Source organism: Bubalus bubalis, chromosome 16 (genome assembly GCF_019923935.1).
Source record: "Bubalus bubalis isolate 160015118507 breed Murrah chromosome 16, NDDB_SH_1, whole genome shotgun sequence".
NCBI classification, from domain to species: domain Eukaryota; kingdom Metazoa; phylum Chordata; class Mammalia; order Artiodactyla; family Bovidae; genus Bubalus; species Bubalus bubalis.
Genome location: NC_059172.1, coordinates 4,330,657 through 4,349,359, shown reverse-complemented (window position 1 = coordinate 4,349,359; position 18,703 = coordinate 4,330,657). Strand labels below are relative to the sequence as shown.

The 18,703-nt window shown below is 38.4% G+C and overlaps 1 protein-coding gene across 1 annotated transcript; it reads left to right on the top strand.

Moving 5' to 3' along the window:
* Window positions 1-10,254: 10,254 nt before the first annotated feature.
* Window positions 10,255-11,214, top strand: LOC102393499 (olfactory receptor 8U1). The gene has a single exon (XM_006080777.3). It carries the CDS (start codon window positions 10,255-10,257, stop codon window positions 11,212-11,214), a length of 960 nt encoding a protein of 319 aa, XP_006080839.3.
* The last annotated feature ends 7,489 nt before the right edge of the window (window positions 11,215-18,703 follow it).

The window sequence follows — 18,703 nt, the reverse complement described above, 5'->3', positions numbered from 1 at the left end:
AGGCAAAAGTAGCAACACGGATAAATAAATCATGTACCAACATGAATACAGTAAGACAAGAGATCAAAAGAGAATGAGGAGAACACAGGATGCATGAAGACATTATAGTATAAGGTGCACTATGCTATATTGATGGAAGTGAAAGAGGAGGGTGAAAAAGTTGGCTTAAAACTCAATATTCAGAAAACAAGGATCATGGCATCTGGTCTCATCACTTCATGGCAAATAGATGGAGAAACTGTAGCAGGCTTTATTTTGAGGGGGAGCTCCAAAATCACTGCTGATGGTGACTACAGACATGAAATTAAAAGACACTTCTTGGAAGAAAATTATGACCAACCTAGGCAGGATATTAAAAAGCAAGAGACATTACTTTGCCAACACAGGTCCATCTAGTCAAGGCTATGGTTTTTCCAGTAGTCATGTATGGATGTGAGAGTTGGACTATAAAGAAAGCTGAGCACTGAAGAATTGAGGCTTTAGAACTGTGGTGTTGGAAAGACTCTTGAGTCCCTTGGACTGCAAGGAGATCCAACCAGTCCATCTTAAAGGAGATCAGTCCTGGGTGTTCATTGGAAGGACTGATGCTGAAGCTGAAACTCCAGTACTTTGGCCTCCTGATGTGAAGAGCTGACTCATTTGAAAAGACCCTGATGCTTTGAAATATTGAAGGCAGGAGGAGAAGGGGACGACAGAGGATGAGACTGTTGGATGGTGTCACTGACTCAATGGACATGGGTTTGAGTAAATTCTAGGAGTTGCTGATGGATGGGGAGGCCTGGCATGCTGCAGTCCATGGGGTTTCAAAGAGTCAGACACGACTGAGCTGAGCTTAACTGATGTTATATGCATTCACAACCTACAAGGGAAACACTCTATAGGTTCAAAGCCTAATCATTCTTAGGAGAAGGGAAAGTCAATCCACGCCAGTATTCTTGTCTGGAGAATCCCATGGACAGAGGAACCTGGTGGGCAACAGCCCATGGAGTTGCAAAAGTTGGACAAGACTGCGACTAACACACACAAATGGTTTTAAGGACCGTATATAATTAGAAAGATGTAAGGCAAGAGAAACGTACTACAAGGACATGTAGTGTGATACGAGAAGACTGTGTGGTGGTGACTTGAGCATATTAACCACTTGTCATTCAGTAGCACAGTCCTGTCCGCCTCTTTGCAACCCCATGAATCGCAGCATCCCAGGCCTCCCTGTCCATCACCAACTCCCAGAGTTCACTCAAACTCATGTACATCAAGTCAGTGATGCCATCCAGCCATCTCATCCTCTATCGTCCTCCTGCCTCCAATCCCTCCCAGCTTCAGGGTCTTTTCCAATGAGTCATCTCTTCACATTAGGCGACCAAAGTATTGGAGTTTCAGCTTTAGCATCACTCCTTCCAATGAACACCCAGGACTGATGTCCTTAAGAATGGACTGGTTGGATCTCCTTGCAGTCCAAGGGACTCTCAAGAGTCTTCCACAACACCACTGTTCAAAAGCATCAATTCTTCGGTGCTCAGCTTTCCTCACAGTCCAACTCTCACATCCATACATGACCACTGGAAAAACCATAGCCTTGACTAGATGGACCTTTGTTGGCAAAGTAATGTCTCTGCTTTTCAATATGCTATTTAGGTTGATCATAACTTTCCTTCCAAGGAGTAAGCATCTTTTAATTTCATGGCTGCAGTCACCATCTGCAGTGATTTTGGAACCCCAAAAAATAAAGTCTGACACTGTTTCCACTGTTTCCCCATCTATTTGCCATGAAGTGATGGGACCAGATGCCATGATCTTAGTTTTCTGAATTTTGAGCTTTAAGCCAACTTTTTCAGTCTCTTCTTTCACTTTCATCAAGAGGCTTTTTAGTTCCTCTTCACTTTCTGCCCTAAGGGTGGTGTCATCTGCATATTTGAGGTTATTGATATTTCTCCCGGCAATCTTGATTCCAGCTTCTGTTTCTTCCAGCCCAGCATTTCTCATGATGTACTCTGCATATAAGTTAAATAAGCAGGGTGACAATATACAGCTTTGACGTACTCCTTTTCCTATTTGGAATCAGTCTGTTTTTCCATGTCCAGTTCTAACTGTTGCTTCCTGACCAAATAGATGTAAACAAAAAGTTATAAACTGACATTTCCTGACTTAAAAAACTTTCATACAGCCTAGTAGCTTCTGATATTCAGTGGGGACTGATATTGCTCATCATGACTTATTTGTGACAATAGAGACAAACCACAAAGACCTTTAATGTACAACAAGAATAAGATTACAATCCATGAAAAAGCAAAGTTGAACCAACTCTTAGACAAAGAACAAAAGTCATCACAATCCTTAAAATAAGAAGACATAAGAAAAGATAATTTAAAATGTTATGTCATCTATTATGACCACACTTTGAAATAAAAAGTTCATTTCAGCTTGTGAATTAATTTATGTGGAAATAATTAAATAAATAACAAAAATGGGAAAAAATAATTTTTAATTGCTATACATTTTTGAAGTGTACTATTTCTGACAGTGTGTTAAGCAGTTTATAGACATATTGACTACTCAATAGTTACATTAAATCTGTTTGTTTTTTTTAACTCAAATCAAACAGCATTTGAATTTGAAACAGATTTTCAGATAAAATAACTATGACTTTGAGAAGAGTAATTGCCAAAATCTTCCAACTAATAAATGACAAAGTTGAGATTCAAAATGGAAATTTGACTCAAAAGCTCACACTCCCAAGAACTAAACACAATTACATAGCATCAAATCATGTTCAGTTCATATTTTCACTACACAAAATTCAACTAAATTTAAATATTTATAGTATATAAATAATTGATCATACAAATTTTATAATGACTGGATAAATTGGGCATTAGCCAAGACATGAAAAAAATATCCTCTACATTGAATTTGATAATGTTTTAACAGTGTTAATAAAGTATACATATGCAACATAAAATGCACCTATTGTGAGGAAATAAATTTTAAGTGAATTAGTATTCTTTTATTAGAGTAAATTTATAGTAATTATGCAACCATATCATTATCCAGATTCAGTTCCAAAGTTGCAAGTTTATAAAGTATATATTTATAAATAGAGTTGTACATATGCAACCATGTTCCAGTTGTAAATATTTATGTTGTCACCACATAAAGTTTCTTTCTGCTGATTTCCTGTTAATTTTCACTTCCATCCATATCTCCAGGCAGCTTGTGATCTACATTCTGTCTCATATATTTGCCATTTTAGGAATTTTCATTAAAATAGAGTTTTAAAATGTGCAAACTTCTATGTCTGAATTCTTACACTAATAAAAGATTTTGTGTTTCATTCATGTTGTAGCATGTGTTAAAAATATTATTTTTTATTACTGAATAGCATTTGCTTATATGCATATACCATTTTTGTTTGTTCATTTATTGATTGGTAGACATTTGGATTATTCTACTTTTTGCTTATTATGAATACTATTGGTATGTATATTTGTGTAACTGTCTCATGTTCATATTTTTATCTTTCTTGGATTGATATTTTGGAGCAGAATTGCTAGGGTGATTGGAAAGTCTTATGTTAAATCTTTTATGAAAATACCAATAAAAGTTTTCCAAAGTTTTTATTCTAACAGACAAATGAGTGTTTTAACATCTTTACACTTGGTATTGACAGTAATTTTCATTAAAGTCATTCTAGTGTATTCGTAGTGAAACAGTACTGTGATCTTAATTTGTTTTTCCTTAGTGGCTGATAATTTTGAGTTTAATATTGCTATTAAATAGGCAGCTGATCTGCTAATCTATTGTTTTTATCAACCAGTACTGTGACTTCACATTATCTACAACTTTAGTGTTTCCAAGAAAAGCCACTGAGATCACATTTGCTTTGAAATTCATCTCTAGAAATGGATTTCTTCAAGCTCTGCATCATATTAAATTAGCCCATATCTAGCAGCAAAGCTGTAGATCCTCATGACACCTCCAAAATGACATTTCTAGATAGTTAGCCAATAGATTTTATTTATTTAAACTGCAATTTTATTTACTGCAGCCATATTTATAATTGATAGTGAAAACAACCATTTATCCTTTAATAGGTGAATGGATAAACAAATTGTAATACATCCATACAATGGAATACTATTCAGAAATAAAAGGGATTGAGATATCAAGGTACAAGCAGAGATGGGACATTTGTTCAAATGTAGATTCATTTATAAATTTAATTAATGAAATAAAACAGGCATTACATATTCATAGAATATTTAATATTTCCAATATACTGTTTCTGCCTATATAATTCCTATCCTGATCATCACTTATAGAATATAATCAAGCTGCTATTTTTAAAATATTTAACACCTCATTGAAAGGACTGATGCTGAGGCTGAAGCTCCAATACTTTGGCCACCTGACGCGAAGAGCCAACTCACTGGAAAAGTCCTGGATTCTGGGAAAGATTGAAGGCGGGAACAGAAGCAGACAACAGAGAATGAGATGGTTGGATGGCATCAACGACTCAGTGGACATAAGTTTGAGCAAATACCTGGGGATGGTGAGGGACAGGGAAGCCTGGTGTGCTGCAGTCCATGGGGTCACAAAAAGTTGGATATGACTGAGTGAACAATAACACTTTAGATATTTCATGAAACTTTTAGCTGTAGATATGCAGTTCTTCAAAAATGAACTTGTGTTAATATATCTTCAGTCAGCCTTTGCCTCCCAACTGAGCACAGACTGTAATTTTTTTGATGATCTCACTTACATTACGCTCTGAGGTAAAGTCCTTTGGGACAGAGATACTGGCAAAAGCATGCAGTCATCTGTTACTCAATCTATTAGGAAGAGAAATTTGTGCGGCCTCTGCTCAGGTAGGTTAGAAGAATGCACTTCAAAATGGCAAGCTATGAGTCACAGATGTGGAATAACATTGCTATAGTAGCTCAAGATAAGAATTTTTAGAAATAAAGAGTATGATATTAATACAACAAAGTGAAAGTGAAGTGAAGTCACTCAGTCGTGCCCAACTCTTTGCTACAGCATGGAATGTAGCCTACCAGGCTTCTCCATCCATGGGATTTTCGAGGCAAGAGTACTGGAGTGGGTTGCCATTTCCTTCTCCAGAGTATCTTTCCAACCCAGGGATTGAATCCAGGTCTCCCACATTGTAAGCAAGACGGTTTACTGTCTGAGCCACCAGATAACTGGGCTAGAGTAAGACAATTTGAAATAAATTTTGTAACCTAAAGATAGTGCTTTATCTGTATTTATATTAGTTTTGGCAAAAGTATCAAAAGCATCTAGTTTTTCAAGTAAACAGTTAAAGAATTAGAAGGAAGTGGAGAGATAACCTATCCTGCTGCTGCTGCTGTTAAGTCTCTTCAGTCGTGTCTGACTCTGTGCGACCCCATAGATGGCGGACCCCAGACTCCCCAATCCCTGGGATTCTCCAAGCAAGAACACTGGAGTGGGTTGCCATTGCCTTCTCTGATAACCTAGTCTAGTGCCTTTTAAAATATATATTATTGTTAGTTGTTCACTCACTAAGTGGTAAGTGACTCTTCACGACCCAATGGACTGTGGCATGCAAGGTCCCCCCTATCCTTCACTATCTCCTGGAGTTTGCTCAAATTCATGTCCACTGAGTTGGTGATGCTATCTAAACATCTCATCGTCTGTCATCCTCTTCTACTCCTGCCTTCAATCTTTCCCAGCATCAGGGCTTTTTCCAACAAGTCAGCTCTTCGCATCAGGTGGCCAAAATATCAGAGCTTTAGCTTCAGCATCAGTCCTTCCAATGAATATTCAGGGTTGATTTCCTTTAAGATTGACTGGTTCAACATATATACATGAATAAATTGAACTCCAAAATGTTCAAGTGGGTTTCCCAAGCTCATGTAACTAATTAAAGACAGAACCAAGTCTAGAAGGTAAAGTTGAATAAGCATGATGTATGCATATGTCTAGAATTTACAGAAATTATGCATGTACTTAACTAGTTGCTCAGCGCCTAAGCTCCTAAGCTGAGTGCTGAAGGATTGATGCTTTTGAACTGTGGTGTTGGAGAAGACTCTTGTCCCTTAGACTGCACGGAGATCCAACCAGTTCATCCTAAAGGAAATCAGTCCTGAATATTCATTGGAAGGACTGATGTTGAAGCTGAAACTCCAATATTTTGGCCACCTGATGCAAAGAACTGACTCATTTGAAAAGATACACTATTGTAAAGTAAAAAAGAAAAGAAAAGACCCTGATGCTGGGAAAGATTGAAGGCAGGAGGAGAAGGGGATGACAGAGGATGAGTTGGTTGGATGGCATCACCGACTGGATGGACATGAGTCTGAGTAAACTCTGGGCATTGGTGATGGACAGGAAGGCCTGTCGTGCTGCAGTCCATGGGGTCGCAGAGAGCTGGACACAACTGAGTGACTGAACTGAACCAAACCATCTAGTTGCTTTTTCACATATTCTCTGCTTGAAACTTCCCTTGTCTTAAATCTTTCCATGTTAATTTTTACATGTATATCCAGGGAAATCTTCCCTTAACTGTCCCCTCCTCAAAGTCTTTTAGTTTTCGGGCCTCCTCTCATATGTGTTTCTGGTGTACAGCACTGAGCTCCATTAGGTTATTATACAGTAACTCACTATTCCGAATAGGCTTGATTGCTCTCTTCCTGTTTTTATTCCCTGATATCTGAAGTCTGACTTTTATTTGATGTCCCCTCAAAACACAGAAAGGTATTTAATAATATGGAGTCAGTAAAGATGTTTTAATGCATTCAAATTGCAAATGAATGACTTATGTTGCTCTTATATATGTGTATATGTTTGTTATTAAAAAATAAAAATTACTGTTTTGACTCTATGAGGAGATTTGAAAAAAGCAGGCATATGATTGATGATATTGCAATCTATGTTAAAACTATGCTTTCTACTTTGGGAGGATTATATTAGATAAATGTCATCATTATATGCTTAGAGATAGCCACCAAAATGAAGAATATAACTTAAGAATAAGGAAACGGAATGGTTAAATACAATTAGCATGATATGAATCTTTAATTAACCCAGATAAGATTTAATTTCCCATTACCCTGGTGGCTCAGTGGTAAAAGAATCTGCCTGCCAATGCAGGAGACCTGAGTTTGATTTATCCCTTGATCAGGAAGCTCCTCTGGAGGGGGAAATGGCAATCCACTCCAGTATCCTTGACTAGGAAATCAATGAACAGAGGAGTCTGGTACGCTACAGTCCTTGGGATGGCAAAGAGTTGGACACAACTGAGAGACTAACACATTACCTAACATTTAGAAGAGACTTCACTTAAAAATAATTTTAAAAAATAACAAAAACAAAATCACTGAGAACAAGGCTGTCAAACATAAAGTATTGAAACTCTATCAAGGACAGAGTTATGGAAACATTTGGTTTTATAAATGCGAGAGAAAATATAAATAGAGTATGTCTGAACTGATTTTACAACACAAATATGAAATATGTTAACTAAACTTGGGAAGCAACTTCAAAGAAGAGGTGATAATTAAATGGGCCTTAAAAGTAAATAGTTTTCCCTTTATGTATTTTTCTTGTAGAGAAGTGTACTAGGAATGGCAAAGACAGTGGAAGAGAAGCAAAGCAAGTCATGTTTTTATTGACAAAGAGACCAGTGGGCATCCCTTATTGGTTGGGAGAGTTGAATGGAATCAGAACAATAAGACTATTCAGGGACACAATTATGAAAGGTCACATATATTGTAAAATGTAATTCACACCTTATTTTTTTTTAATTTTATTTTATTTTTAAACTTACATAATTGTATTAGTTTTGCCAAATATCAAAATGAATCCGCCACAGGTATACATGTGTTCCCCATCCTGAACCCTCCTCCTTATTTTTGATATACAGCAAAATGATTTGAAATGTATAAATGTCAAAGTTTTGTGTTTTGGAAGTGGAGAAAGATGACTGAGAGGAAGAGCCCAGAAAAATAAAGAACGTGTGAATAAAGCTTTTTTTTTTTTTTTTTTTTCTTTTTTCTTTCTGATCTAGTCTACTGTCTTTTCTTTGAGACTCTAAGTAGTATTTGGAAATTAATAATTCTCAACATATATTCTTGAATGAGGGAATGAGTGAACTGAAAATGGCTCCTAAAGAAGCAGCATTTAGACATGAAAAACCCTGAAAGTGAAGTTGCTCAGTCGTGTCCTACTCTTTGCGACTCCATGGACTGTAGCGCACCAGGCCCCTTGGTCCAGGGGATTTTCCACGCAAGAATACTGGAGTGGGTTGCCATTCCCTTCTCCAGGAGACCTTCCTGACCCAGGGATTGAACCCAGGTCTCCCACATTGTAGGCAGATGCTTAACTGTCTGAGCCACCAAGGAAGCCCTTTAGACATAATCAAGACAAATGTTAAGGATAGGAGGTGCACAGTCTTGGCTATAGATCAGAGTGGGAGGTGTAGCCTAGACCTGTTTATCAATGAGTTGTTTATCTGTGTTTGTGAAAATGGTGATGGTGGGGGATGGGCTAGATTATAGTTTTTGATATTGTGCTTGTAATGGCCTCTGTATAATGAACTCAATTTTTAGAGTCTTGGCCTGTATAATTTGGACAAAATAAAATAGAACAGATTAGAGTACAACACAATGGACCATGCAAGGTAAGTGATGCCAGGTAATCAGAGTAATATTCTAGATGCATTTATTAGTCAACACCATCAAGTAAAAGATATTTATTTCTGTGATTTGTAGTCAAAAAGTTTGAGTCTGAAAGCTAGTTGTCTAGAGAAGTGGCTTGGTCTAGGCAGTTTTATGAACAAAAACAATGTCTCTTTTTTTCTTTCTTTTTATTTATTCAAAAATTACATTTGTTTTTTTTTTAATTTAATTTAATTTTTTAACTTTACAATATTGTATTGGTTTTGCCATGTATCAACATGAATCAGCCTACTCAGCCATTTGTTTTTTAAAATGCAAATTATTTTCATTTCTTTTGATCATGTAAATTCCTGCTTTAGAGACAAAAATGTGCAATATTATAGCAAAAAAAAAATCTGGAAATAATTTGCTTCATACCATAGAACTAATAAGATATAGTGATAGCATAATAATAAGGTGTGGACTCGTCAGAAACTCACAGATTTGTAACACAACTAATCATATGCAGACCAGCCTGCTGATTTCGTTTGAGATGCTTGTTTTGATCTCCTTTTCCTCATATGCAGAATGAGTGTAATGATATGATTTTAGGTTTAAAGTTTTGGTAAAACAAATGAAGTAAATAAACTCTTGTTTTCTTCCATACTTACCTATTTTCAGTATTTGCATTATTAACATAACTAAGAAGATAGTCTATAATTGATAGTGACCTTTTAGTGATAAATTATTAAAGGAAAACAGAAAATGCAGAACTGTGTTTCCACCTGCCTTGAAATAATATGGAGTTCTGTCTGCACAGGTACAATGACAGATACATCAAAGACAAGCACCACTGCAGAATATTTCCTTTATGCTATTAATGCTAACAGTTTCTCAATAAAGAAAAAATAGCTACGGACTTCCAGTGGTTAAGACTTTGCCTCTCAGTGCAGGGGTACGGGTTCCCAGATGGCACTAGTGGTAAGGAAGCTGCTGCCAATGCAGGAGACTCAAGAGAAGTGGGTTCTGTCCCTGGGTTGGGAAGATCCCCTGGAGGAGGAAATAGCAACCCCCTCCAGTATTCTCGAGGGGAGAATCACATGGATAGAGGAGACTGGCAGGCTACATACAGTCCACTGGATCACAAAGATTCGGACATGACTGAAAGTCTGAGCAATAACTGGATAAAATAAAATAAAACAGATTAATTAGGTAAGATACCACTTGACTCAAGGCCAAAAAAATAAAATAAAATAAAAATAAAACATAAAGCAGAAGCAATACTGTAATGAATTCACCAAAGACTTTCAAGAATGGCTGAACATTTTAATAAGTCAGATTAAAGTTGCAGACAGCTTAATGTTCAGGAACTTTCAACAGAAACCAGAATGTTCCACAGCTCCCTTCTTTGTATAAACAATGAATCCGGGAGAGGAGAGCTATGCCTTCCCCATGTTTATCTGTTTCTACTCTCCATCCCATTCCCAGAATCCCTGTATGCTAACTATATGTTAGCATTAAATCTCCTTACAAGATATCAAAGCATAAAAATACCATTTATATAACGGCAACTTGAACTTGTCTTTTTTTCTACTTCCTCATGCAGATGTCTGGAAGAGATATGGCACAGATCAACTGCACTCAGGTAAAGGAGTTTATTCTCGTGGGCCTCACCGATCAAGAGGAGTTGAAGACGCCCCTCTTTGTCCTGTTCTTATCCATCTACCTCTTCACAGTAGCAGGCAACCTGGGTCTGATCCTAGTCATCAGAACAGATCCAAGACTCCACACGCCAATGTACTTCTTCCTTAGCAACCTGGCCTTTGTTGATTTCTGTTATGCTTCTGTCATTACACCCAAAATGCTTGGAAATTTCTTGTACAAGCAAAATGTTATCTCTTTCAACTCATGTGCTGCCCAGTTAGGCTGTTTCCTCACTTTCATGGTATCCGAGTGCTTGCTACTGACTTCCATGGCCTACGATCGATACGTGGCCATTTGTAACCCTCTCCTCTATATGGCCTCAATGTCCCGAGGAATCTGTATTCAGCTCGTAGCTGTCCCCTACAGCTATGGCTTTTTGATGGCACTGTTTCACACCATCTTCACTTTTCATCTCTCCTATTGCCACTCGAATACCATCAACCATTTCTACTGCCATGACATGCCTCTTCTCAGGCTCACTTGCTCAGATACACGTTCCAAACAGCTATGGATTTTGGCCTGTGCTGGTGTTACTTTCATCTCCTCTGTTCTGATTGTCTTTATCTCCTACATGTTTATTATTTCTACCATCCTGAGAATGCGCTCAGCTGAGGGAAGACACAAAGCCTTCTCCACATGTAGCTCCCACATACTTGCAGTCACCATATTCTACGGGACCCTCATCTTTATGTACTTACAGCCAAGTTCTCAGCATTCTCTCGACACAGATAAGATGGCCTCTGTCTTCTATACAGTGATCATTCCCATGTTGAACCCTTTAATCTACAGCCTCAGAAATAAGGATGTTAAAAATGCCCTGAAAAAAATCATCACCAATAAAAACCTGGCTTCTGTGTTCACAACATTTAAAAAATGATTCGAATAAATAAATGTGGACATTCTCTCATGGTGATTCTTTTTTTTTTTTAGTTGACTATGAAAAACTAGCCAAATGACCTGACCTTATTTGGTGTTCAATAAAGATTTCTTCAAACTAAAATAAATTCATTCCCTGAATTCTCTGTAATCAAACTTGACTTAGAATAATAATTTATATGTAGCAAGTATCATAGTAACTTACATGCCATTTCTCAAATTTTATATATGCATATATATATTTACACATAAAAGTATATATAAGTATATTTATATATTTATAAAAATCCATTTCATCTGATATCAACATAACTAGATATAAGCCAAAGGTAGACAAAACTGAGTTCCCTTTAATGCCCGGTTTAAAATTATAAGAATGCTTTAATAATGTATGTTAGAGTGCTTTTGTAATATATTCCCAATTAAATGCTAAGAGACAACTGTAAATCAGTGATTTCAATCTGAATTGATTTTTCTCCCAGGGGCTATTTGGCAATGTTTGGAAATATTATTGATTTACACCATGACAAGGTGGTGTAAACGAGTAGTCTTGTTATGTAGACAATCAAGGGTGTGGGTGTGTTAGTTGCTCAGTCATGTCCGACCCTTTGTGACCCCATGGCCCATAACCTGCCAGGCTTCTCCGTCCATGGGATTCTCCAGGAAAGAATATTGGAGTGGATTGCCATCTCCTTCTCCAAGGCTGTAGATGCTGCTACATAAACTGTAGTGGACATGAAAAATTCATTACACACAAAACAATTATACAGTCCTAAACACTAAGTTTCAATGCTGGGAAAGTCTTCCCTCAACAGCTGTTTTCTAAGAATTGTAGACTTCATCCTGGTCATACTGGTGAATGGTGTTACTAAGGCTTCCTACGTTCTTGGCCACTCAGTCATGTCTGACTCCTTGTGGCCCCATGGACTGTAGCCCATCATGTTTCTCTGTCCATGGAATTTTCCAGGCAAGCATACTGGAGTGGGTTGCCATTTCCTCCTTTTGTGTCTCCTGCCTTAGCAGGCAGATTCTTTACTACTAGCCACCTGAAAAGTCTCCTATAGACTTGCCAATTTTCCCTTTATTTTTTTTTTCCATCAGTACAGTTCAGTCGCTCAGTTGTGTCTGACTCTTTGCGACCCCATGAATTGCCGCACGCCAGGCCTCCCTGTCCATCACCAACTCCCGGAGTTCACTCAAACTCACATCCATCGAGTCAGTGATGCCATCCAGCCATCTCATCCTCTGTCGTCCCCTTCTCCTTCTGCCCCCAATCCCTCTCAGCATCACAGTCTTTTCCAATGAGTCAACTCTTCGCATGAGGTGGCTAAAGTACTGGAGTTTCAGCTTTAGCATCATTCCTTCCAAAGGAATCCCAGGGCTGATCTTCAGAATGGACTGGCTGGATATTCTTGCAGTCCAGGGGACTCTCAAGAGTCTTCTCCAACACCACAGTTCAAAAGCATCAATTCTTCAGCGCTCAGCTTTCTTCACAGTTCAACTCTCACATCCATACATGACTACTGGAAAAACCACAGCCTTGACTGGACGGACCTTTGTTGGCAAAGTAATGTCTCTGCTTTTGAACATGCTATCTAGGTTGGTCATAACTTTCCTTCCAAGGAGTAAGCATCTTTTAATTTCATGGCTGCAATCACCATCTGCAGTGATTTTGAAGCCCCCCAAAATAAAGCCTTACACTGTTTCCACAGAAAATTAGTCAATCTTTTTTCCATCAAGTGCCAGTAAATCCCCAGTTGAATTATGCTTTTCTGTTCACATATGTCACTTTCTATTTCATAAATCTTGAGGTGACTGTGTCACTTGTTCATGAATTTATAATTGCAAATTTACTGTGTTTTCCTGTTATTATTATTAAAAACCTGTCTTTGTTTACTGTAGTCCTATTTTTCTATGACTTTAATATAAAATTTCAGCTCTTTTATAGTTACTATTTTCATGGAATCATTTTCTATCATTTTACTTTTAAAATATATATTTATTATTTTATTTTTGGCTGCACTGGGTCTTCTTTGCTGAGAACTGGTTTTCTCTAGCTTTGGTGAGTGTACTACTCTCTAGCTATAGTATCCAGGCTTCTCACTATGGTGAGTTCTCTTGGTACAGAGTTCTGGCTCCTGACCGTGGTCTCAGTAGCTGCAGTGCACAGACTTAGTTGCCTTGAGGCATATGGCATCTTCCCGGACCGGTGACTGCACCCATGTCCCCTGCATTGGCAGTGGCAAAAACTGAGTGAAAATTGTGTTTCTTTTAGGCAGCCAGTTGTTGGATTTTGCCTTTTTAAAGTAACTAAATATATATGCCTTTTGATTGGTGTAATTAATACCTTTCTACTTAATGACATCTGGAGGGCTTGTTAGAACACGTATTCGTGGATCAAACTTCCAGAGTTTAAGACCAGTAGGTCTGATTCTTTGAGGGATTCCCTGGTGGCTTAGACAGTAAAGCGTCTGCCCACAATGCGGGAGACCCGGGTTCAATCTCCGGGTCGGGAAGATCCCCTGGAGAAGGAAATGGCAACCCACTCCAGTATTCTTGCCTAGAAAATCCCACGGATGGGGGAGCCTGGTGGGCTACAATCCATGGTGTCGCAAAGAGTCGGACATGACTGAGCAACTTTATGGAGGTTTAATGGAGGTCTGATTCAGAGCAAGAAAAAAAAAATTGCATTTTCAACAGCTATTTATAGTTTCCAAGTGTTGAATGAGGTTACTGAGAGGATGTGACCTTTGGTTGACTCTTGAGCTGGACCTGGACAATCAGAGGGTCCTCACTATCAATCCCTGCCTCCATGCCTTTGGAGTGCACTTTTCTGCCTGTTGCTTCCATGGCAGGAGCCATTGTCAAGGATGCAGCCTGGAGAGCCTAAGGTGTTGAAACCATCTGGATGGTAGGCATGCTGCTGCTGCTAAGTCACTTCAGTCATGTCCGACTCTGTGTGACTCCATAGACAGCAGCCCACCAGGCTCCCCCGTCCCTGGGACTCTCAAGGCAAGAACACTGGAGTGGGTTGCCATTTCCTTCTCCAATGCATGAAAGTGAAAAGTGAAAGTGAAGTCACTCAGTCGTTGTCCAACTCTTAGCGACCCCATAGACTGCAGCCTACCAGGCTCCTCGGCCCATGGGATTTTCCAAGCAAGAGTACTGGAGTGGGTTGCCATTGTCTTCTCCATGGTAGGCGTGAGTGAACCCATAAGTCTTTTAGGAGTCCAGGGGGCCTTTGCAGAGATTTATTCATTTTAGAGCCACCCAAGCCAAGACTCATAGGTATATTCCCTTGTTGTTTAAAATTGCCACTGACCAATATGGGTTGATCTGCTTCTTTCTTTTTTTTCACCCTGCCCTTCATGTATGCTTGTCTAGTTTCAGATTTCACCTGGGAAACTCTCATGTTTGCAAACCAATATCAAGTTATCTTGATGTTGCTTGTCCAGGGCTCCACTTTTATAGCCATTGCCTCAAATGATCTCTTTATTATATCTATATTCAGCTTCTGGTGGCTTTTCTCACTTAAGAGTAAGTGCCTACATTTCTTTATTGGAGAACTGCATCAAGTTTCCTGAAGCTGTTATGCCTGTGGGCCAGGTAAGACAGAAGCAACTGGAAATTTACATCCCACAGGGACTAGCCCTTAGCAATGATTGATATGAGCACAGGAGTATACAGGTGTCCAAGGTGGCCCTTGGACACCTGCAAGTTTGAATTGCACAGGTCTGCCTATGCTATCCTATGCTAAGTCACTTTCAGTCGTGTCCGACTCTGCGGGACCCCATAGATGGCAGCCCACCAGGCTCCCCCGTCCCTGGGATTCTCCAGGCAAGAGTACTGGAGTGGGGTGCCATTGCCTTCTCCAACAGGTCTACCTACACATGCATAATTTTCCATTAGTAAATATTATAATACTACAAGGTCGCTGATTGTTTGAATCCAATGATGGAGGGAGGAATCATTGATACAGTAGGCCAATGCTAAGTTATACACAGATTAATACATACATTTGTGGGTTATGGGTTGTTCAGGGTCAGCTGTTTATATCCAAGCTCTTTTGCCCACTCATATCAACTTGAGCTACCTCTCTCCAGAACTCTTCCATGGAATCTAACCAAAATTCCTATCATGGGGACTTTGATACTATATCCTTGCTTGGCTTACTTTCTTAGCAGGTGCCACTTCCCACTCAATCCAATAGCTATTCGTGGGAAAAATTCTTAACAAATCACATTTACACCAATCATTGATTCAGTATCTCATTCTGGGGGAACCCAAATTAAGATGGTATTATAATTTTTTGCAATATATTATTTGTGTAATTTTCCAGAAAGAAAAGTCCTCTTGATAGTCATATATATTGAAACATTAAAATTGTTTAACATTCATCAACTTTTATCAGCCTACTTAATAGGAAGTGCTTCTAGCACCTCTTCTTATCACAAAAAGGGCTCAGAAGTTTAAAAACGAAACTTTAAAAAAGTAAAAGTCTGAAGAATTATTTAGGCTATGTTGTCAAATCTAGTTTGCTCTTAGCCATGAAATTCTGGGTCCTTTTTCTTCTGGGGCCTTCCCTGGTAGCTCAGATAGTAAAGAATTTGTCTGCAATACAGGAGACACAGGTTTGATCCCTGGGTCAGGAAGACCCCCTGGAGAAGGGAATGGCAACCCACTTTAGTATTCTTGTCTGGAGAATCCCATGGATAGAGGAGCTTGGCAGGCTATAGTCAATGGGGTCTCAAAGAGTCAGACATGACTGAGCACCTTCATTTTCTTTCTTTTCTTCTGGAAAAAGAAAGCTAACTGAATGGATGTGGATATCAGGAGGCATGAATTTGACTCCTAATAGAACCACTAACTTTATTTCCTGTTTAAGATGTGAGCTTTCTCATTGGTAAATAATTGGTTTGTGTTAGATATATGATTTTATTTTTTGTAGAATTATTTTGGTTAGAGTTTTTTTATGTTATTAATAATAGTATCAATGTGTGCATGGGTGCTAAGTCGTGTCTGACCCTTTGCGACCCTGTGGACTGTAGCCCACCAGGTTCCTCTGTCCTTGGGATTCTCAGGCAAGAATACTAGAGTGGGTTGTCATCCCCTCCTCCAGGGGATCTTCTCCATCCAGAGACCAAACTTGCATCTCTACATCTCCTGCATTGGCAGGTGGGTTCTTTACCAGTAGTACCACCTGGGAAGCTCCAAAAAACAATAATAACTAAAATTAGTCTGGTGGAGTGAGGTGGCATAACCAAAGCTCTGACCAATTTTTCCTCCTAACACATTTTCCAGCGATCTTCCTTCTGGTCACTCAGAAACAACTTGTGTCATTGCCACAAGACCAAGTTGCACTCTCTGAAAGGTATGAGACTAAACATGATCTGTGGTCCCATGCTGCCTGGTAGTTCTTTGAGTTCCAATCTTTTCATAAGCATCACAGGAATTCTATTTTGACAAGGGAAATCTCTTTCACCACTGCTGTTTCTGACCTGTTCCTAAATCTCCCCCAGTCCTCACAATATTAATGTCCAGTTGTTCTTCCAATTACAAACTTTCTTAAATGTAGTATCATTCATGAGGGTGTAAATTCTACCAGGACTTCTACCAGTCTGAAAATGGCAAAACCTAAATTTGAAAAATAAACTTTATTTATTTATATATGTTTGCTGTTTTTTTGGCCACATGGCTTGTGAGATTTTAGTTCCCTGAACAAGGATTGAACCCAGGTGCTCAGCAATGAGAAGCCGGAGACCTAACCACCGGATCACCAGGGAATATCCAAGAAAGCTTATCTCTTGAAAACTTTGAGATCTAGGTAACTAGCACTGCTTGGAAAATAGCTGTGATTTTCAAACTGTTAAGTATAACTTTTCTTTAATAATGCTGTTAAGGAAAACATGAAATGGTGAAAATTGCTGTGTGGGTCTGATTTAAAATGTGTTATTGAAATGAGGTTAATTTTATTGATGTGTTTGGGGATTCAAGGTTTCAATGATCATTATTTGTCATAATTTTTGTCATAATCTATTCTACAAAGTTTCTAAATAACTGTAGTAATACATTTGCTTTATTTACAGAGAGGTTCAATTCTCAAGTTCTCACAGATCAATCTCTTGTGACAACTCAGAAAGGAATGTGAGATAAATGAGTCCCAATGGTACTTTCTCATGAAGATGGCATGAAATCTTTTTTCAGGTTCTCCCAGGCTTTCAAATGAAGATCTTGGGAGAGGAAAAAATAAATAAATAAATAAAGCAAACTCACAAATCTCCCAAACTCTCTCTCTACAAGTGAAAATCCCATTGTTGAGGACTATTTTCCAGGGAACAGCTGCCAGGAACACTGTCTAAATTGCATGTTTATTTGTAAAGCTCCTGCCTCAGCAACATGCTTATCTCATTTGCAAGCTTATTTGTCAAGTTTCTCTCCAGCAGTGAAAAACCTGGCCCCACTACTTAAAAGTCATTTAATTACTTGTTCAACACCAATATACATGTACAGCCTTTCAGAATTAACTTGGACCACCATGAGAAACAGATTTATAAACCAGAATGCAAAGTTTATATGCAGTTCCTTTTGTCTATAATTTTACAATGACTAATCAAAGAGCCATTTTCCAAAGTTACTCATGACAATAAATCTTCCATCTTAAGTGTGATTATGTCACACATTCATAATACAGTTAAATACATTTGTATGCAATTTTTCCTGGCATTGTCTGACAATCTCACTAACTTATATATATATATATATATGTATATATACTATGCTATGTTAAGTCACTTCAGTCATGTCCAACTCTGTGTGACCCCTTAGACGGCAGCCCCCCAGGCTCCATCATATAATTTAGTCTTTGCAATATGCAGTTCTATGAATTTATGATAATTGCAGAGAGTTAAATAACAACCCCCTAGGTAACATGCAGAACAGTTCCTTCACCTCAAAAATTCCCTTAATGTATCTCCTAGTCAAATACTCTCCCCTCCCCAAAACTTTGATCAACTGAACTGAACTCTTTCTCCTAAAAGTTTAAGAAATGGAAAGATAAACCTTTCCCTGGGAAGAGCCCTTGATGACATATATGTATATATAACTAATGTTGAAATAGCTTTATAAAAACTCAATTCTAACAAGTTGTGGTTAATAACTCCTCTTTATTGTCACTTGAATTCAACTAATGTATTTGCATGCAGGGATTTATACAGAAGATTACTACTTAGTTAATTTTCCAACATCCCTATACCAAGTAGAAGTCAAGCCATTTTACAGGTCAACATAAATGAGATCAGAACATTTTTCCAAATGCATTAACCATATTTGTCATTTAAAATAAAATACAGAATAATTATGTAACTTACTAAGCATCAGTTCAGTTCAGTCGCTCAGTCGTGTCGGATTCTTTGCAACACCATGAATCGCAGCACGCCAGGCCTCCCTGTCCATCACCAACTCCCAGAGTTCACTCAGACTCATGTCCATCG

What these genes read in the sequence shown, in the direction of transcription:
- LOC102393499 (XM_006080777.3), top strand. Translation starts at nt 10,255, where the DNA reads ATGGCACAGATCAACTGCACTCAGGTAAAGGAGTTTATTCTCGTGGGC.